The sequence below is a fragment of the Lepisosteus platostomus genome, chromosome 19 (assembly GCF_059453375.1).
Source record: "Lepisosteus platostomus isolate fLepPlt1 chromosome 19, fLepPlt1.hap1, whole genome shotgun sequence".
In the NCBI taxonomy this organism is placed as follows: Eukaryota; Metazoa; Chordata; class Actinopteri; order Semionotiformes; family Lepisosteidae; genus Lepisosteus; species Lepisosteus platostomus.
Window position 1 is genome coordinate 6384839 of NC_142629.1, and position 13616 is coordinate 6398454.

The following is a 13616-nucleotide window of genomic DNA, read 5'->3' on the forward strand; positions in this document are numbered from 1 at the left end:
GGAGAACGTTTACGCGTCATATAGGTTTTTATTGGCCAGCGTTTGCTGTCGACATCGCTGTACACAATACAAAACTGCGACTCTTCGGCGTAGCCATAAGCCGTACCAAGACCCACACCTACTGTAACACACAAGTCAATACTGAGCTTTATACAGTAAAAACAGGAATTCTGCTTAACTAAAAGAAGGGAAGACAAAAATAAATAAATAAAAAAACAAATAATTGCAGAATTAAACATAATTCAAGGAAGAAATTATATTACTGGCTGTAATAATATTAATAATAATACTCTACATGCCTAATGTGTTATACATGCAAGCACATTTTATGTCGCTAATAAATACTTTATAGTTCTAATACTGCGTACTGTATGTGGCAACAGCAATGTGAACTGATGTTCTCTTGCCCTCTAATGCTTCTGCATTAGTAGCGATTAGTAGTAGCAAAAAAATGGCGAAGCTCTCGAACAGCGAAATGAAATGGGCTTGTATTTTGGTCCTGGCACGGAAATGTCACGGGAAAACCGAAGTAATTCCGAATAATAATGTTGTCAACACTGGGATTTAGGTGAGAATGGGTCATGTCACTGAGGTTCCCTAAAAAACATCTCAGGAAACATAACCGCCAGTCTGTTGAGGCTTGATGCCAGATCTGCACTGCAAGTATACTGAAGTGTGGTACAAACGCTCTAATATAATTCTATTCAGAGTGGAAATGTATTAGGATTCTAATACATTAGATTGTATTAGATTAGAACATTCTAGGTCATCTCCCATCAGAGCCTAGTTCTGTTTTTGTAACACAGAAAAACAGTTCCGCAGTTGTCTAATGGTTTATTTAGGATTTTCTGGATATTATCAATATGATTCTATAATCACCCAAAACCGAGAAAGGGTGCCAAATACATCAGTTGTCATATGCAAGTCTGAATACTGTGGTTTTAATGTCTCTTTGTGAAGAGCATTATAAACCAATGTCTCTGGCAGAACATATATAACGAATATCCAGACCAATTTCAACAAGCTGAAGTTTAGAAGTTAGTCTGTCTAAAGAAGGAGTGATGATACCTCAAGCTTATTCATTGTTGTCAGTCAGATTCTGCCAACAAGCTGAACAATCACACAAAATGTAATTCAAACGAACTTTTTAGAAATGCGTTCAACAGAAATGACTGCTATGCACACTCTGTTGATCAGAATGAACTTGTAATCCTTAATTAAACGACATTATGTCCTACGGCCAACAGAGAGAATCACTAGAGGGCCAGAGAAATCATAATAATAATAGACCTCGAATATCAAAGTCTTTCTCAGAGTACTTTTGTCCTAGGTAAACCACACACAAAAATCTGTAAGAACACCTTTTCAAAACCAAAGAAACAACAAACAGTATTGTCTTCATGGAATACTTTTGATGCCCTTTATGCCTCTAATTACAAACAGCTGAGTAAGACTGCCAAAGATGTTTGAGAATAAACATTGACACATACAGGACAATACACGGCATATTTTGTTAGGTACGCCTTCTGAATCACAAATGTCAGTTACAAGAGCGAGTTGTTTATCATCCTGTTGGTCATCAGGACTGAGGATTGCCCCTGAAGCACAATGTATGTGGACAGATGAATCTGCACTCAGTTTCAGAAATGACCACAGCCTGGTTTGCACACCAGAGCGTCTCGTTTCCTCTCTGCAGTGTGAGCGGGCGGCCACCACACCCCCTCCCACCACTCCGGACAAGCTGTGACCCCAGTCCACCTGGGATGGGGGGGGCAGGGGGACAGCCCCCCTGTCTCCTATTTGGTGAAAATGAGCCTTTAAGAGGAAGCACAGAGGACTGAAAATGTACTGGCAACCAAAGATACAAACGTATCAATAAAAAATTCATTTCACAGAAACAGATGCCTGATGTTAGGAAGCAAGGGACATTACACAAATTGAGGAGCTAAAAACTACACAGCATGAGGAAAAGTCGGTCATTTCTGTTAAATACTTATCTGTCAGCCAGCTCAGTGCATCATCATTGAAGATAGGTGGTCTCCTCATTCGGCTATGGACAACCAATTTCGTTTTACCCAAGTATCCCCACAGGAAGTGGGGAAGACACAGCACATCAGACAGCACCGCAAAGCTGAACGTTACCCTCATGATTCACGTGGCAAAGTGAATGAGGACAGGTTCAACCAGTCAAAGAAACAAGTCCCAAAATCATATACAGTACATCACATACAGTGCCATAGCCTGGCTGTCCGTTTCCTCACTCAGATCATTAGAAGTGCCTCTACTGATTTACATTTACTAAGTTAGAGCATTAATAAAACTTGTCAACCAGTGTAGCAGTTGACAAGATTTTCTTTTAGCTATTTTCACAGAAATTATAGACTAAGAGAGACTTAAAGATTTCCTTGGACTGTACAGGTAAGTGGATTATTTTAAAATATTTAAACTATACAAGTGGGAGGTTGTACGAAGTTCAGGACCGGGTAAGGAGTTTGATCCTTGTTCTTAGTTTAATCTCTGAATAAATCAATTGCACATTACCTTCAGCAGACTGGCCTGAAAGGGTGGGAACTGTGAGCACTCACAAATCCCACACAAAAAAACAGCCCTTTCACAAAGTGAGAATGGGTATTTTGATTTCATCGCCTTTGCGATGATTTACAGGAATCTGACGGTATGTGCAGTTTGTAAAGTGTCAGATTAGTAATGAAGTCTACTGACAGGCTCTCAGCCCAGATTTGTACAAAGCGCCCCACTTGTATAATTTCAAAGACAGAAAAATAGTAGAGCTCATCTGCTTTGCTTCGAAACAATGCTCACTTTCACTGGAAAAGGAGATTCTGGTGACATTTTCTTGACAGTATTCTACCAGCTAGTGGATATAGTTTTTAGCCTTTGGATTAATCCTGTATGCACAAAATATTATAGTTTAGTCAAGTTGAAAAATACAGTGACAGGAGTATATACACAGTATTTACAATAAAAGACTAGCTCGCTGCAGGAATGGGAGATTTACGTGGGAAAATGCTGTAAATCGAAACTTAAGTTTGGTCAGAAATGCAAATCAGTTCAACCTGAAAAATGTGGGAGTCGGATGTAAGACAGGAATGGCTCGGTACACATGAAGTGGTCTGTGGTTATTGTTAGGGTGTTCAATTCTAAAGCTCAAAAGCAAAGCATTACCTTTAAGATTCGTCCCAGGAGGGTGAATGTTGCCCAACGCGCTGTATAAACACTTCTGCAGTAGCAATGACAGCTTATGTACACTTCCTGCTAAGTAACCTACTTGCCAGCACAGAATTAAATATAAAACATGTATACTGTATCTTGTAAATATCCTTTTTTTGTTGGAAATTGGCAAGCTGGTTCCGAGATTTCCATTTTTTCGCATTTCTGCAGTCTTTTTTTTGTTTTTGCTTCAGGGCAAAAAAAACAGTTCCTTTGTGGCTTTCTCTGAACAGCCTGCACTCCTTTTGGCACCATGTGTGGATGAGTGGCAGAGGTGCCCCCTCCCTCTCACCAGGCCAACGGGGAAGCCACACGCGGACTTCTTGGGTTCTCGGTCGCCTGCGTCTCGCTGAAAGCTCTCTGAAATCAAGAACGAAAACGCGTGCGCATCCTGTTACACCCCGCTGCCCTCTCCGTGACTCGTTAACAGACTCCTCTCCCCACGGGCTTGCTAACTTGAACAACAGAGTTACTCTTTAAAGTTCCACTCCATTGAGGAGCCATTGACGTGATTTTATGGCCATTATCCTGTCACTTCTGTGATTCACTGACTAATGATTAAACAGTCTTTTAGAATCACCAATTGTTTCCGTTGTGCCCGACGACGTGGGAAAGCGAGTCGTGTGCTTTTCACGTCTCAGCTGGCAGCTAAGGACCCTGTGATCGCACACGGGGAAAGGGTCAGCTCTGATTGGAGGAGAGACATGCCCCCCCTCCCTGACAGCTCCTCGTGACTGCAGCTGCCCAATGAGGCCAAAGGGGTCACTGTGTTGCTCAGGCAACTAGGTCACTATGGAGCCCAGGCAGTCTAATAACATAAACAACTGAGCACCAAGGCTTGGTGACTCACAGACATTGCCCACTAGTGACCAGACCCAGACTCGAACCCGTGATCATAGGGCTCAGCCTGAACTCATTTAAACGCCTTTAATTGTTGAAGCCCTCAGGAGGCCCCTGTTTTTATTAAAAATATTTTTCTCTCATGCAGTGGGATTAGATTGTATCCTGCAACAGATGAATTGGTGCCATTTTACAACTATCCACAGTATAACCAAGGTGCTTTCTTTCTCTATATTGTTTTTTTTTGTTTAAATTCTTTAATGTACTTTATTCCAAGTGCATTCATAGCTAGATCCATTTCCATGCTTAAGAAAGTGAAAATTTAAAGAAAAACAGAACGGCCAATGCAGGGATTCTCTGCACAGAGCTGCTGCGTGTACCAGCTCACCTCGAACTTGGAGATGAACTCGGCGAAGATGCCGAAGAAGGCCTCGGTGGTGGTGGCCTTGCTGTCTTCGCCGAAGAAGGACGCCACCTTGGTGAACTCATCCATCGCCCGTTGCTGCAGGGACTCTAGTGACTGGACCGCGGGGTGTGTGTTTTCCAGAAACCCCTTGGCACCACTGGTCAAGGAGTGAAACATAACCCTGGCCCTGTGCTCACCATCTGCGACATCTGGGACCGAAGTCACAGTGGAGGAGTCCACCTACAGGAGTCTCCCCCTCCCTGTCCTGAGGAAAAGACGATGGGCTCAGCTGTGTGAGGGCCGGTTGCTGGGATAATGAGCGCAGAGCCGGGACAGTGGGCGCAGGGCCCTGGACAGTGGGCGCAGGGCCGGGACAGTGGGCTCAGGGCCGGGACAGTGAGCGCAGGGCCGGGACAGTGAGCGCAGGGCCGGGACAGTGAGCGCAGGGCCGGGACAGTGGGCGCAGGGCCGGGACAGTGAGCGCAGGGCCGGGACAGTGGGCGCAGGGCCGGGACAGTGAGCGCAGGGCCGGGACAGTGAGCGCAGGGCCCTGGACAGTGGGCGCAGGGCCGGGACAGTGAGCGCAGGTCCGGGACAGTGAGCACAGGGCCAGTACAGTGGGCTCAGGGCCGGGACAGTGGGCTCAGGGCCGGGACAGTGAGCGCAGGGCCGGGACAGTGAGCGCAGGGCCGGGACAGTGGGCGCAGGGCCCTGGACAGTGGGCGCAGGGCCGGGACAGTGAGCGCAGGGCCCTGGACAGTGGGCGCAGGGCCGGGACAGTGGGCGCAGGGCCGGGACAGTGGGCGCAGGGCCGGGACAGTGGGCGCAGGGCCCTGGACAGTGGGCGCAGGGCCCTGGACAGTGGGCGCAGGGCCGGGACAGTGAACGCAGGGCCGGGACAGTGAGCGCAGGGCCCTGGACAGTGGGCGCAGGGCCGGGACAGTGAACGCAGGGCCGGGACAGTGGGCGCAGGGCCGGGACAGTGAGCACAGGGCCAGTACAGTGGGCTCAGGGCCGGGACAGTGAGCGCAGGGCCGGGACAGTGAGCGCAGGGCCCTGGACAGTGGGCGCAGGGCCGGGACAGTGAGCGCAGGGCCGGGACAGTGAGCGCAGGGCCGGGACAGTGAGCGCAGGGCCGGGACAGTGAGCGCAGGGCCGGGACAGTGGGCGCAGGGCCGGGACAGTGAGCGCAGGTCCGGGACAGTGAACGCAGGGCCGGGACAGTGGGCGCAGGGCCGGGACAGTGAGCACAGGGCCAGTACAGTGGGCTCAGGGCCGGGACAGTGAGCGCAGGGCCGGGACAGTGAGCGCAGGGCCGGGACAGTGGGCGCAGGGCCGGGACAGTGGGCGCAGGGCCGGGACAGTGGGCGCAGGGCCGGGACAGTGAGCGCAGGTCCGGGACAGTGAGCGCAGGGCCGGTACAGTGGGCTCAGGGCCGGGACAGTGGGCTCAGGGCCGGGACAGTGAGCGCAGGGCCGGGACAGTGAGCGCAGGGCCCTGGACAGTGGGCGCAGGGCCGGGACAGTGGGCGCAGGGCCGGGACAGTGAGCGCAGGGCCCTGGACAGTGAGCGCAGGGCCCTGGACAGTGGGCGCAGGGCCAGTACAGTGGGCGCAGGGCCGGGACAGTGGGCGCAGGGCCGGGACAGTGAGCGCAGGGCCGGGACAGTGGGCGCAGGGCCGGGACAGTGAGCGCAGGGCCGGGACAGTGGGCGCAGGGCCGGGACAGTGAGCGCAGGTCCGGGACAGTGAGCGCAGGGCCAGTACAGTGGGCTCAGGGCCGGGACAGTGGGCTCAGGGCCGGGACAGTGAGCGCAGGGCCGGGACAGTGAGCGCAGGGCCCTGGACAGTGGGCGCAGGGCCGGGACAGTGGGCGCAGGGCCGGGACAGTGAGCGCAGGGCCCTGGACAGTGAGCGCAGGGCCCTGGACAGTGGGCGCAGGGCCAGTACAGTGGGCGCAGGGCCGGGACAGTGGGCGCAGGGCCGGGACAGTGAGCGCAGGGCCGGGACAGTGAGCGCAGGGCCGGGACAGTGGGCTCAGGGCCGGGACAGTGAGCGCAGGGCCGGGACAGTGAGCGCAGGGCCTTGGACAGTGAGCGCAGGGCCTTGGACAGTGGGCGCAGGGCCAGTACAGTGGGCTCAGGGCCGGGACAGTGAGCGCAGGGCCCTGGACAGTGAGCGCAGGGCCCTGGACAGTGAGCACAGGGCCAGTACAGTGGGCGCAGGGCCGGGACAGTGAGCGCAGGGCCCTGGACAGTGGGCGCAGGGCCGGGACAGTGGGCGCAGGGCCGGGACAGTGGGCGCAGGGCCCTGGACAGTGAGCGCAGGGCCGGGACAGTGAGCGCAGGGCCGGGACAGTGAGCGCAGGGCCGGGACAGTGGGCGCAGGGCCAGTACAGTGAGCGCAGGGCCGGGACAGTGGGCGCAGGGCCGGGACAGTGGGCGCAGGGCCGGGACAGTGAGCGCAGGGCCCTGGACAGTGGGCGCAGGGCCGGGACAGTGGGCGCAGGGCCGGGACAGTGGGCGCAGGGCCGGGACAGTGGGCGCAGGGCCGGGACAGTGCTCTGGACTGGAGAAGTCACATCTGCCCACCTTTCAACTCGCTCAGAAAAGAAAACCAGCAAAGACACTGATAAAGTCGACCCCCATGGTTCTTCTTCAGGATGAGCACTGAAACATGAGCCACAAGTGGTAACTACGTGGAAGTGCACTTAAATCCAAGAGCAGGAGGCACTTCTTTACCCAGACGTCTGTGGGAATGTGAACCAAGCTACCCAGCCAAACTATTGAACCCAGTGGCTGAATGAGATTGTCAGATCAATTACTAACTTTCAAACAGGCTCAGAGGGCTGAATGACCTCCTCTCATTTGTAAACCGTCTTATGCTCTCATCACAGGTATCACAGTGATTTAATCTTTTGTGGCGCTGATCAGTGGCATAAAGGATACACTCATCACAGCTGCAAACCTGTCCTCAGCAGTAGCAGGCATCTTCTGGCAGGCTATCCGGATGTCCTGTATGGTTGCGTGTAGGTCATTAAGGTCAGTTGTGATCGTCCTTTGATTGACTACAGAAGGAAGGGAGCAGGAGTACAGTATGGGTACAAAGATGTACTTCGTCTTCATGCACATACTGTAGACTGTAGATTAAATAATCTGCTTTTCAGAAACTTGGCACAGAAGTAGAACACTGTACACTAAAAAATTCCTTTTTGTTGCTCAGCATGTGTTGTTTCATTATCAAAGATCTACTCGGGTATGAAAAAACAGGCAACCCAAAAAAGCAGTAAGCATCTGACCACACGCTTATTTCAAAACAGGGTTTTGTTGGTGGCTGGGTAAGCTCATTTTCAGGGCTGAATAACGACGTGTTCAGGAGAAAGAGGCTGATGCGCACTTTTCCTTCCCTGGTAGATAGTTAAACACTTGACACTAGACCCTGAACAACTTCACCACAAACTGAACAGCTCAGTAGTCACCCACTCTGGGTAGTTTTCCACTGACATCCTACAGTATGGTAAATTGTGTTTTTAATGATTCACCAGTCTGTGTCACTACTTGAGCATTCTAAGACGTTTTCAGCCCCACTCTAGCTTCAGTATTCACCGGGTTTTCAGACAATTTTCTGTTAACAGTGTGTAGCACACAGCACGTATCATTAACCCTTTCACACGCCAAGACATCATACGCAGAAGGATCATTTAGGATCATACGCTAAATTAGAAAACTCAATTGGCCAAGTATACACAGCAGTTACCCTTCTGAATAATGATCCTCTCTCAAGTGACACACTTGGTCTCAAATCGTCTTTTATCTTGAATTTTGGACATAGGAGGAAAATTACAAATTGCATGTATGCATTATAGAACCTTGTGTGACAATGGCTCCCACCACTACAAACCAAATCCATTTAAATTTAGTGGAACTGAACATTTTCAGGAGTTGTTTCTTTAAGACATTTTCAGCAGTGAACAGCCGTCGCTTCTCAACCCTGCCTGCAGACAGAGAGTGTGCCCACCTTTGGCAGCGAGGGACACTGTGGGGAGGTCCTTGGCAAAGCCCAGAAGCTCCGGAAAGTGCTGGCCTAGGGACTTGGCAAGGATGTGAAGGAACGTGGACTTCCCGTCCACCGTTTTCGTGGTGCTGAGCTGGAGGGCAGGGAGACAGCGACCAACGGGTGAGAAGAATCTAGATGGAGCAGCACGCAAGAGCCTTTTGGACTGTCTTCCGAAAAAAACCCAGCGTGATCTGGGATCTTCGAATGGCTGAGAGAACCCACACCCCTCTGCAAACCTCCGAGACCCAAAATGGCTCAAGCTTAATAACGCCCAGCCATCATCAGAATCCATTAATCCTGGTGCAAGCTGGAGCCTAACTCGGAAGTGTAGGGCACATGATTACTCTTTCCTGGGACAGGAAACCAGTCTATCATACACAGTTTACAGCCTATCAGACTGAGGGAGAATTTTAGCATTGCACCTTTTTTAAGTGCACAAGATAGTAACTATTTGTCTTTGCTAACATGCCTTTCCAGGATTCTGCTGAACCACACCTGACCTGAGTGAAGAGTTTTCTAACCTCCATGTCTTTGGGAAGTGGGAGAAAAGTGCAGCACTGAGCAATAACCCACAGAGACACAGGGAAAAGACTCTAAACTCCACACAAACAGACGTCTAAGACTGAAACTAAATCCTAGGCCAGAGGAGCTATAAGGTGCTAGTTATCTGTTATGGCACCTTGCTGTCTCAATATTGCCACTTAACATTATTTAGCTATTATAGGATACCATCTACATTCTTTATAGTCAATAAATTGGACAAAAAAGGCCTGGCAAGGAACATTTATTTCATGCGTGTATCTGTATGGCTGATATTTGATTTGCCTTGAACATCCTTCACTTCTGAATCTGTAGGCTGTCCACTGTCAGCTGCAATATCTAAATACAGGGCGATCCCATTTAATCAGGATTCCTTCCATTGTCCTCACTATAGTTAGTGTGAGGCTTAATGAAGCACTTCATGTTTTTAGGATGAATGACAGCAGTGCACCACATCTGCAGAGTTAACACACCCACCCACGCCATTGCCCGTAACAGCGCAGCCTACCTCAGTGAGAAAGTTGATTTTAAACCCAGTGGTTTTACCAGTCTTGGGCTGGCCGTTGTTCAAATAATTCCCCATCGCCAGCACAAACTGCAGAAAGATACAGGAGAGCGAGGTAGCACAGAGACTTCATCAGTGTTCATGTGAAGACAACACATTATGATGCAACATGAGTGTAGTGTTCACATATTCTCCTTGTGGCAGCAGGGTGCAGCTCACTCCTTGCCTTCTGCAATGCATTTGGCTGCACTTGGTATTTTCTAAAATGAGCAGCCTTTAAAAAAAACAATGCCTGCTTTTGTCATCAAAGATTATGGCTGTGTTTTGCGCTTTATGGTGCTATGGAGCATGTCAAATCTGTACAGCTGCAAAAAGTGAGTGTTTACTAGATCAGAATGTATTCAGTATACTGTCATTCGCCATTCAAGGATGCAGGACGTGCAGCAAATATATGCTGTCTGTATACTGTTCAGGTTTCACAAGGACAGATTTTGACATCAAGTATTGAAAAAGCTGATGAAAATGTTTTTCAGGGTTAAATAATCTCCTGATTTATTTCCCTTACTGGCATGAATCAGCCACACACTGGCTGCTGGACTGAATGTCACTTAGTTTACACCTGTGAGAGCTCCAAACAACCCCCACTGGTGCTCTTGCAGCGTAATTTCTTGCAGCAGCATTGCAAAAGCTTTGCACAAAGCTGGGCAACAAGCCCGCCATTAGCCATCAGGTGTGCAACCACTATTAACATGTTGCAGGAGCGTCAACACACAAGTTATTCAGTTGCTGTACTGATGATCGCTCAGGTGCAGAGCTGCAGCAATGTTGCGGAGTGCCGTACCTCCAGGATCTTGGCAAGTTTCTTGCTGCTCTTGAGCTCCAGGGAGGCCTTGTAGATGCATTCGTACCCGGCTTTCATCTCCTCCGTCTTCTCCTGAAGAGTGGTCTTGAAGTGCAGGCTCCTCAGCCTGGTCTTGTACTCAGGGACGGACAGCATCTAGAGCCACACGCAGACAGAAGGGTGCTCAGGTACAGCGCTGGAGACACATAAGGCCAGCGGCCATATCACCCTGCAACTCACCACCGGCAGCCCACTGAAGCTCAGCAGCTGTGAGCCTGGTCAGTACCTGGATGGGAGACCTCCTGGGAAAAACTAAGGTTGCTGCTGGAAGAGGTGTGAGTGGGGCAAGTAGGGAGTGCTCACCCTGTGGTCTGTGTGGGTTATAATCCCCCAGTATATGAATACTATACGGTAAAAAGGCACTATCCTTCGGATGAGATGTAAAACCGAGGTCCTGACTCTCTGTGGTCATTTAAAATCCCAGGGTGTTTCTTGAAAACAGTAGGGGTGTAACCCCGGTGTCCTGGCCAAATTTCCCATTGGCTGTTACCAATCATGGCCTCCTAATAATCCCCATGTATGAATTGGATTCATCACTCTGTTCTTCTCCCCACAGATAGCTGATGTGTGGTGAGTGTTCTGGCGCACTATGGCTGCCGTTGCATCATCCAGTAGGGGCTGCTCACTGGTGGTGGTGGAGGGGAGTCCCCATTACCTGTAAAGCACTTTGAGTGGAGTGGCCCAGAAAATGTGCTATATACAGTGCCTTGCGAAAGTATTCGGCCCCCTTGAACTTTTCAACCTTTTGCCACATTTCAGGCTTCAAACATAAAGATATAAATTTTTTATTTTATGTGAAGAATCACCAACAAGTGGGACACAATTGTGAAGTGGAACGAAATCTATTGGATTTTTGAAACTTTTTTAACTAATAAAAAAATGAAAAGTGGGGCGTGCAAAATTATTCGGCCCCCTTGCGTTAATACTTTGTAGAGCCACCTTTTGCTGCGATTACAGCTGCAAGTCGCTTGGGGTATGTCTCTATCAGTTTTGCACATCGAGAGACTGAAATTCTTGCCCATTCTTCCTTGCAAAACAGCTCGAGCTCAGTGAGGTTGGATGGAGAGCGTTTGTGAACAGCAGTTTTCAGCTCTTTCCACAGATTCTCGATTGGATTCAGGTCTGGACTTTGACTTGGCCATTCAAACACCTGGATACGTTTATTTGTGAACCATTCCTTTGTAGATTTTGCTGTATGTTTGGGATCATTGTCTTGTTGGAAGATAAATCTCCGTCCCAGTTTCAGGTCTTTTGCAGACTCCAACAGGTTTTCATCCAGAATGGTCCTGTATTTGGCTGCATCCATCTTCCCCTCAATTTTAACCATCTTCCCTGTCCCTGCTGAAGAAAAGCAGGCCCAAACCATGATGCTGCCACCACCATGTTTGACAGTGGGGATGGTGTGTTGAGGGTGATGAGCTGTGTTGCTTTTACGCCAAACATATCGTTTTGCATTGTGGCCAAAAAGTTCGATTTTGGTTTCATCTGACCAGAGCACCTTCTTCCACATGTTTGGGGTGTCTCCCAGGTGGCTTGTGGCAAACTTTAGACGAGACTTTTTATGGATATCTTTGAGAAATGGCTTTCTTCTTGCCACTCTTCCATAAAGGCCAGATTTGTGCAGTGTAAGACTGATTGTTGTCCTATGGACAGACTCTCCCACCTCAGCTGTAGTTCTCTGCAGTTCATCCAGAGTGATCATGGGCCTCTTGGCTGCATCTCTGATCAGTCTTCTCCTTGTCTGAGCTGAAAGTTTAGAGGGACGGCCAGGTCTTGGTAGATTTGCAGTGGTCTGATACTCCTTCCATTTCAAGATGATCGCTTGCACAGTGCTCCTTGGGATGTTTGAAGCTTGGGAAATCTTTTTGTATCCAAATCCGGCTTTAAACTTCTCCACAACAGTATTACGGACCTGCCTGGTGTGTTCCTTGGTCTTCATGATGCTCTCTGCGCTTTCAACAGAACCTTGAGACTATCACAGAGCAGGTGCATTTATACAGAGACTTGATTACACACAGGTGGATTCTATTTATCACCATCAGTCATTTAGGACAACATTGGATCATTCAGAGATCCTCGCTGAACTTCTGGAGTGAGTTTGCTGCACTGAAAGTAAAGGGGCCGAATAATTTTGCACGCCCCACTTTTCATTTTTTTATTAGTTAAAAAAGTTTCAAAAATCCAATAGATTTCGTTCCACTTCACAATTGTGTCCCACTTGTTGGTGATTCTTCACATAAAATAAAAAAATTTATATCTTTATGTTTGAAGCCTGAAATGTGGCAAAAGGTTGAAAAGTTCAAGGGGGCTGAATACTTTCGCAAGGCACTGTAAGTGCAAGCGATTTTTAGTTATTAATTACTAAAATACCCTGTGAGAGGCAGAGACAGACACACCGCTAGAGAACAGTGACTGGCCTGGCGTTACACTACAGGTGATTCACCGCGCCAGACCTCTCCCACCACACCCTACCTGCAGGACGAACTGGTCGGGTTCGCTGAGCTTGGCGGGGTCCTGGCTGTACTGCTGGAACTGCTTGACCTCCTCCTCGTCGGGGGCGTAGAGCAGGAGCTGCTTGATGTGGGAGGGCTCCAGGCGCTCGTTGCTCATGGTCATCAGGACCTGGCGCAGCTCAGCGGGGGACAGCTTCAGGTGGGCGATCAGGATGGCTGTCGAGGGGCAGCAATAAGTGTTGACGGCCACTAACACAGCAGCAGCCGGTACCCCAAAACCCCGCGCTCGCCTGTCTCTAAAGCACGGTGGAGACCCTGCTAAAACTCGAAATGCAAAATCAAAAAAACGTGTTTCAATGCAAGCGGCATAGAAACTATGGAACGTTCAATAAGGATGTTAAATCCAAGTGAAAGTCAAAAACTTTTCAGCTGCATTCAGTCCCTGGGTGAATAGGTAAGGCTTTCAGAAGAGGTGTGAACCCCTGATGTATTGCAGGCTAAGGCAGCAGACTTAGACAGGACTCAGCCCAGTCGCAGCTCAGGGAAACTGGAGGGTCATTCCCTCGGGATCCGCCATCCATACTCACACGTGTTGTAGGCCTTTTTGCGAGAGAGAATCTCCACCACGTCCTTCTTTTTAAAGGACTCGGGCAGGAGGGTGGGATCTGGAATAGAAACTGAAAGATTTA

The 13616-nt window shown here is 49.5% G+C and overlaps 1 protein-coding gene across 5 annotated transcripts in view; it reads right to left on the reverse strand.

The window, feature by feature from the left end:
- Positions 1-4: 4 nt before the first annotated feature.
- The window catches only part of grid2ipb (glutamate receptor, ionotropic, delta 2 (Grid2) interacting protein, b), a 73991-nt gene continuing 60379 nt past the window's right edge, over positions 5-13616 (reverse strand). For 4 of the 5 annotated variants that reach the window (XM_088613158.1, XM_088613154.1, XM_088613157.1 and 1 more), the window contains 8 exons: positions 13515-13604; positions 12947-13143; positions 10415-10570; positions 9577-9663; positions 8490-8619; positions 7421-7539; positions 4457-4621; positions 5-3588 (listed from right to left, as the gene is read on the reverse strand). In XM_088613158.1, the coding sequence (XP_088469284.1) occupies positions 3517-3588; positions 4457-4621; positions 7421-7539; positions 8490-8619; positions 9577-9663; positions 10415-10570; positions 12947-13143; positions 13515-13604 (1016 nt within the window). In that variant the 3' untranslated portion in view covers positions 5-3516. The remainder of the gene's footprint in view (positions 3589-4456; positions 4622-7420; positions 7540-8489; positions 8620-9576; positions 9664-10414; positions 10571-12946; positions 13144-13514; positions 13605-13616) is intronic. The other variant, XM_088613155.1, reaches the window with a different exon arrangement.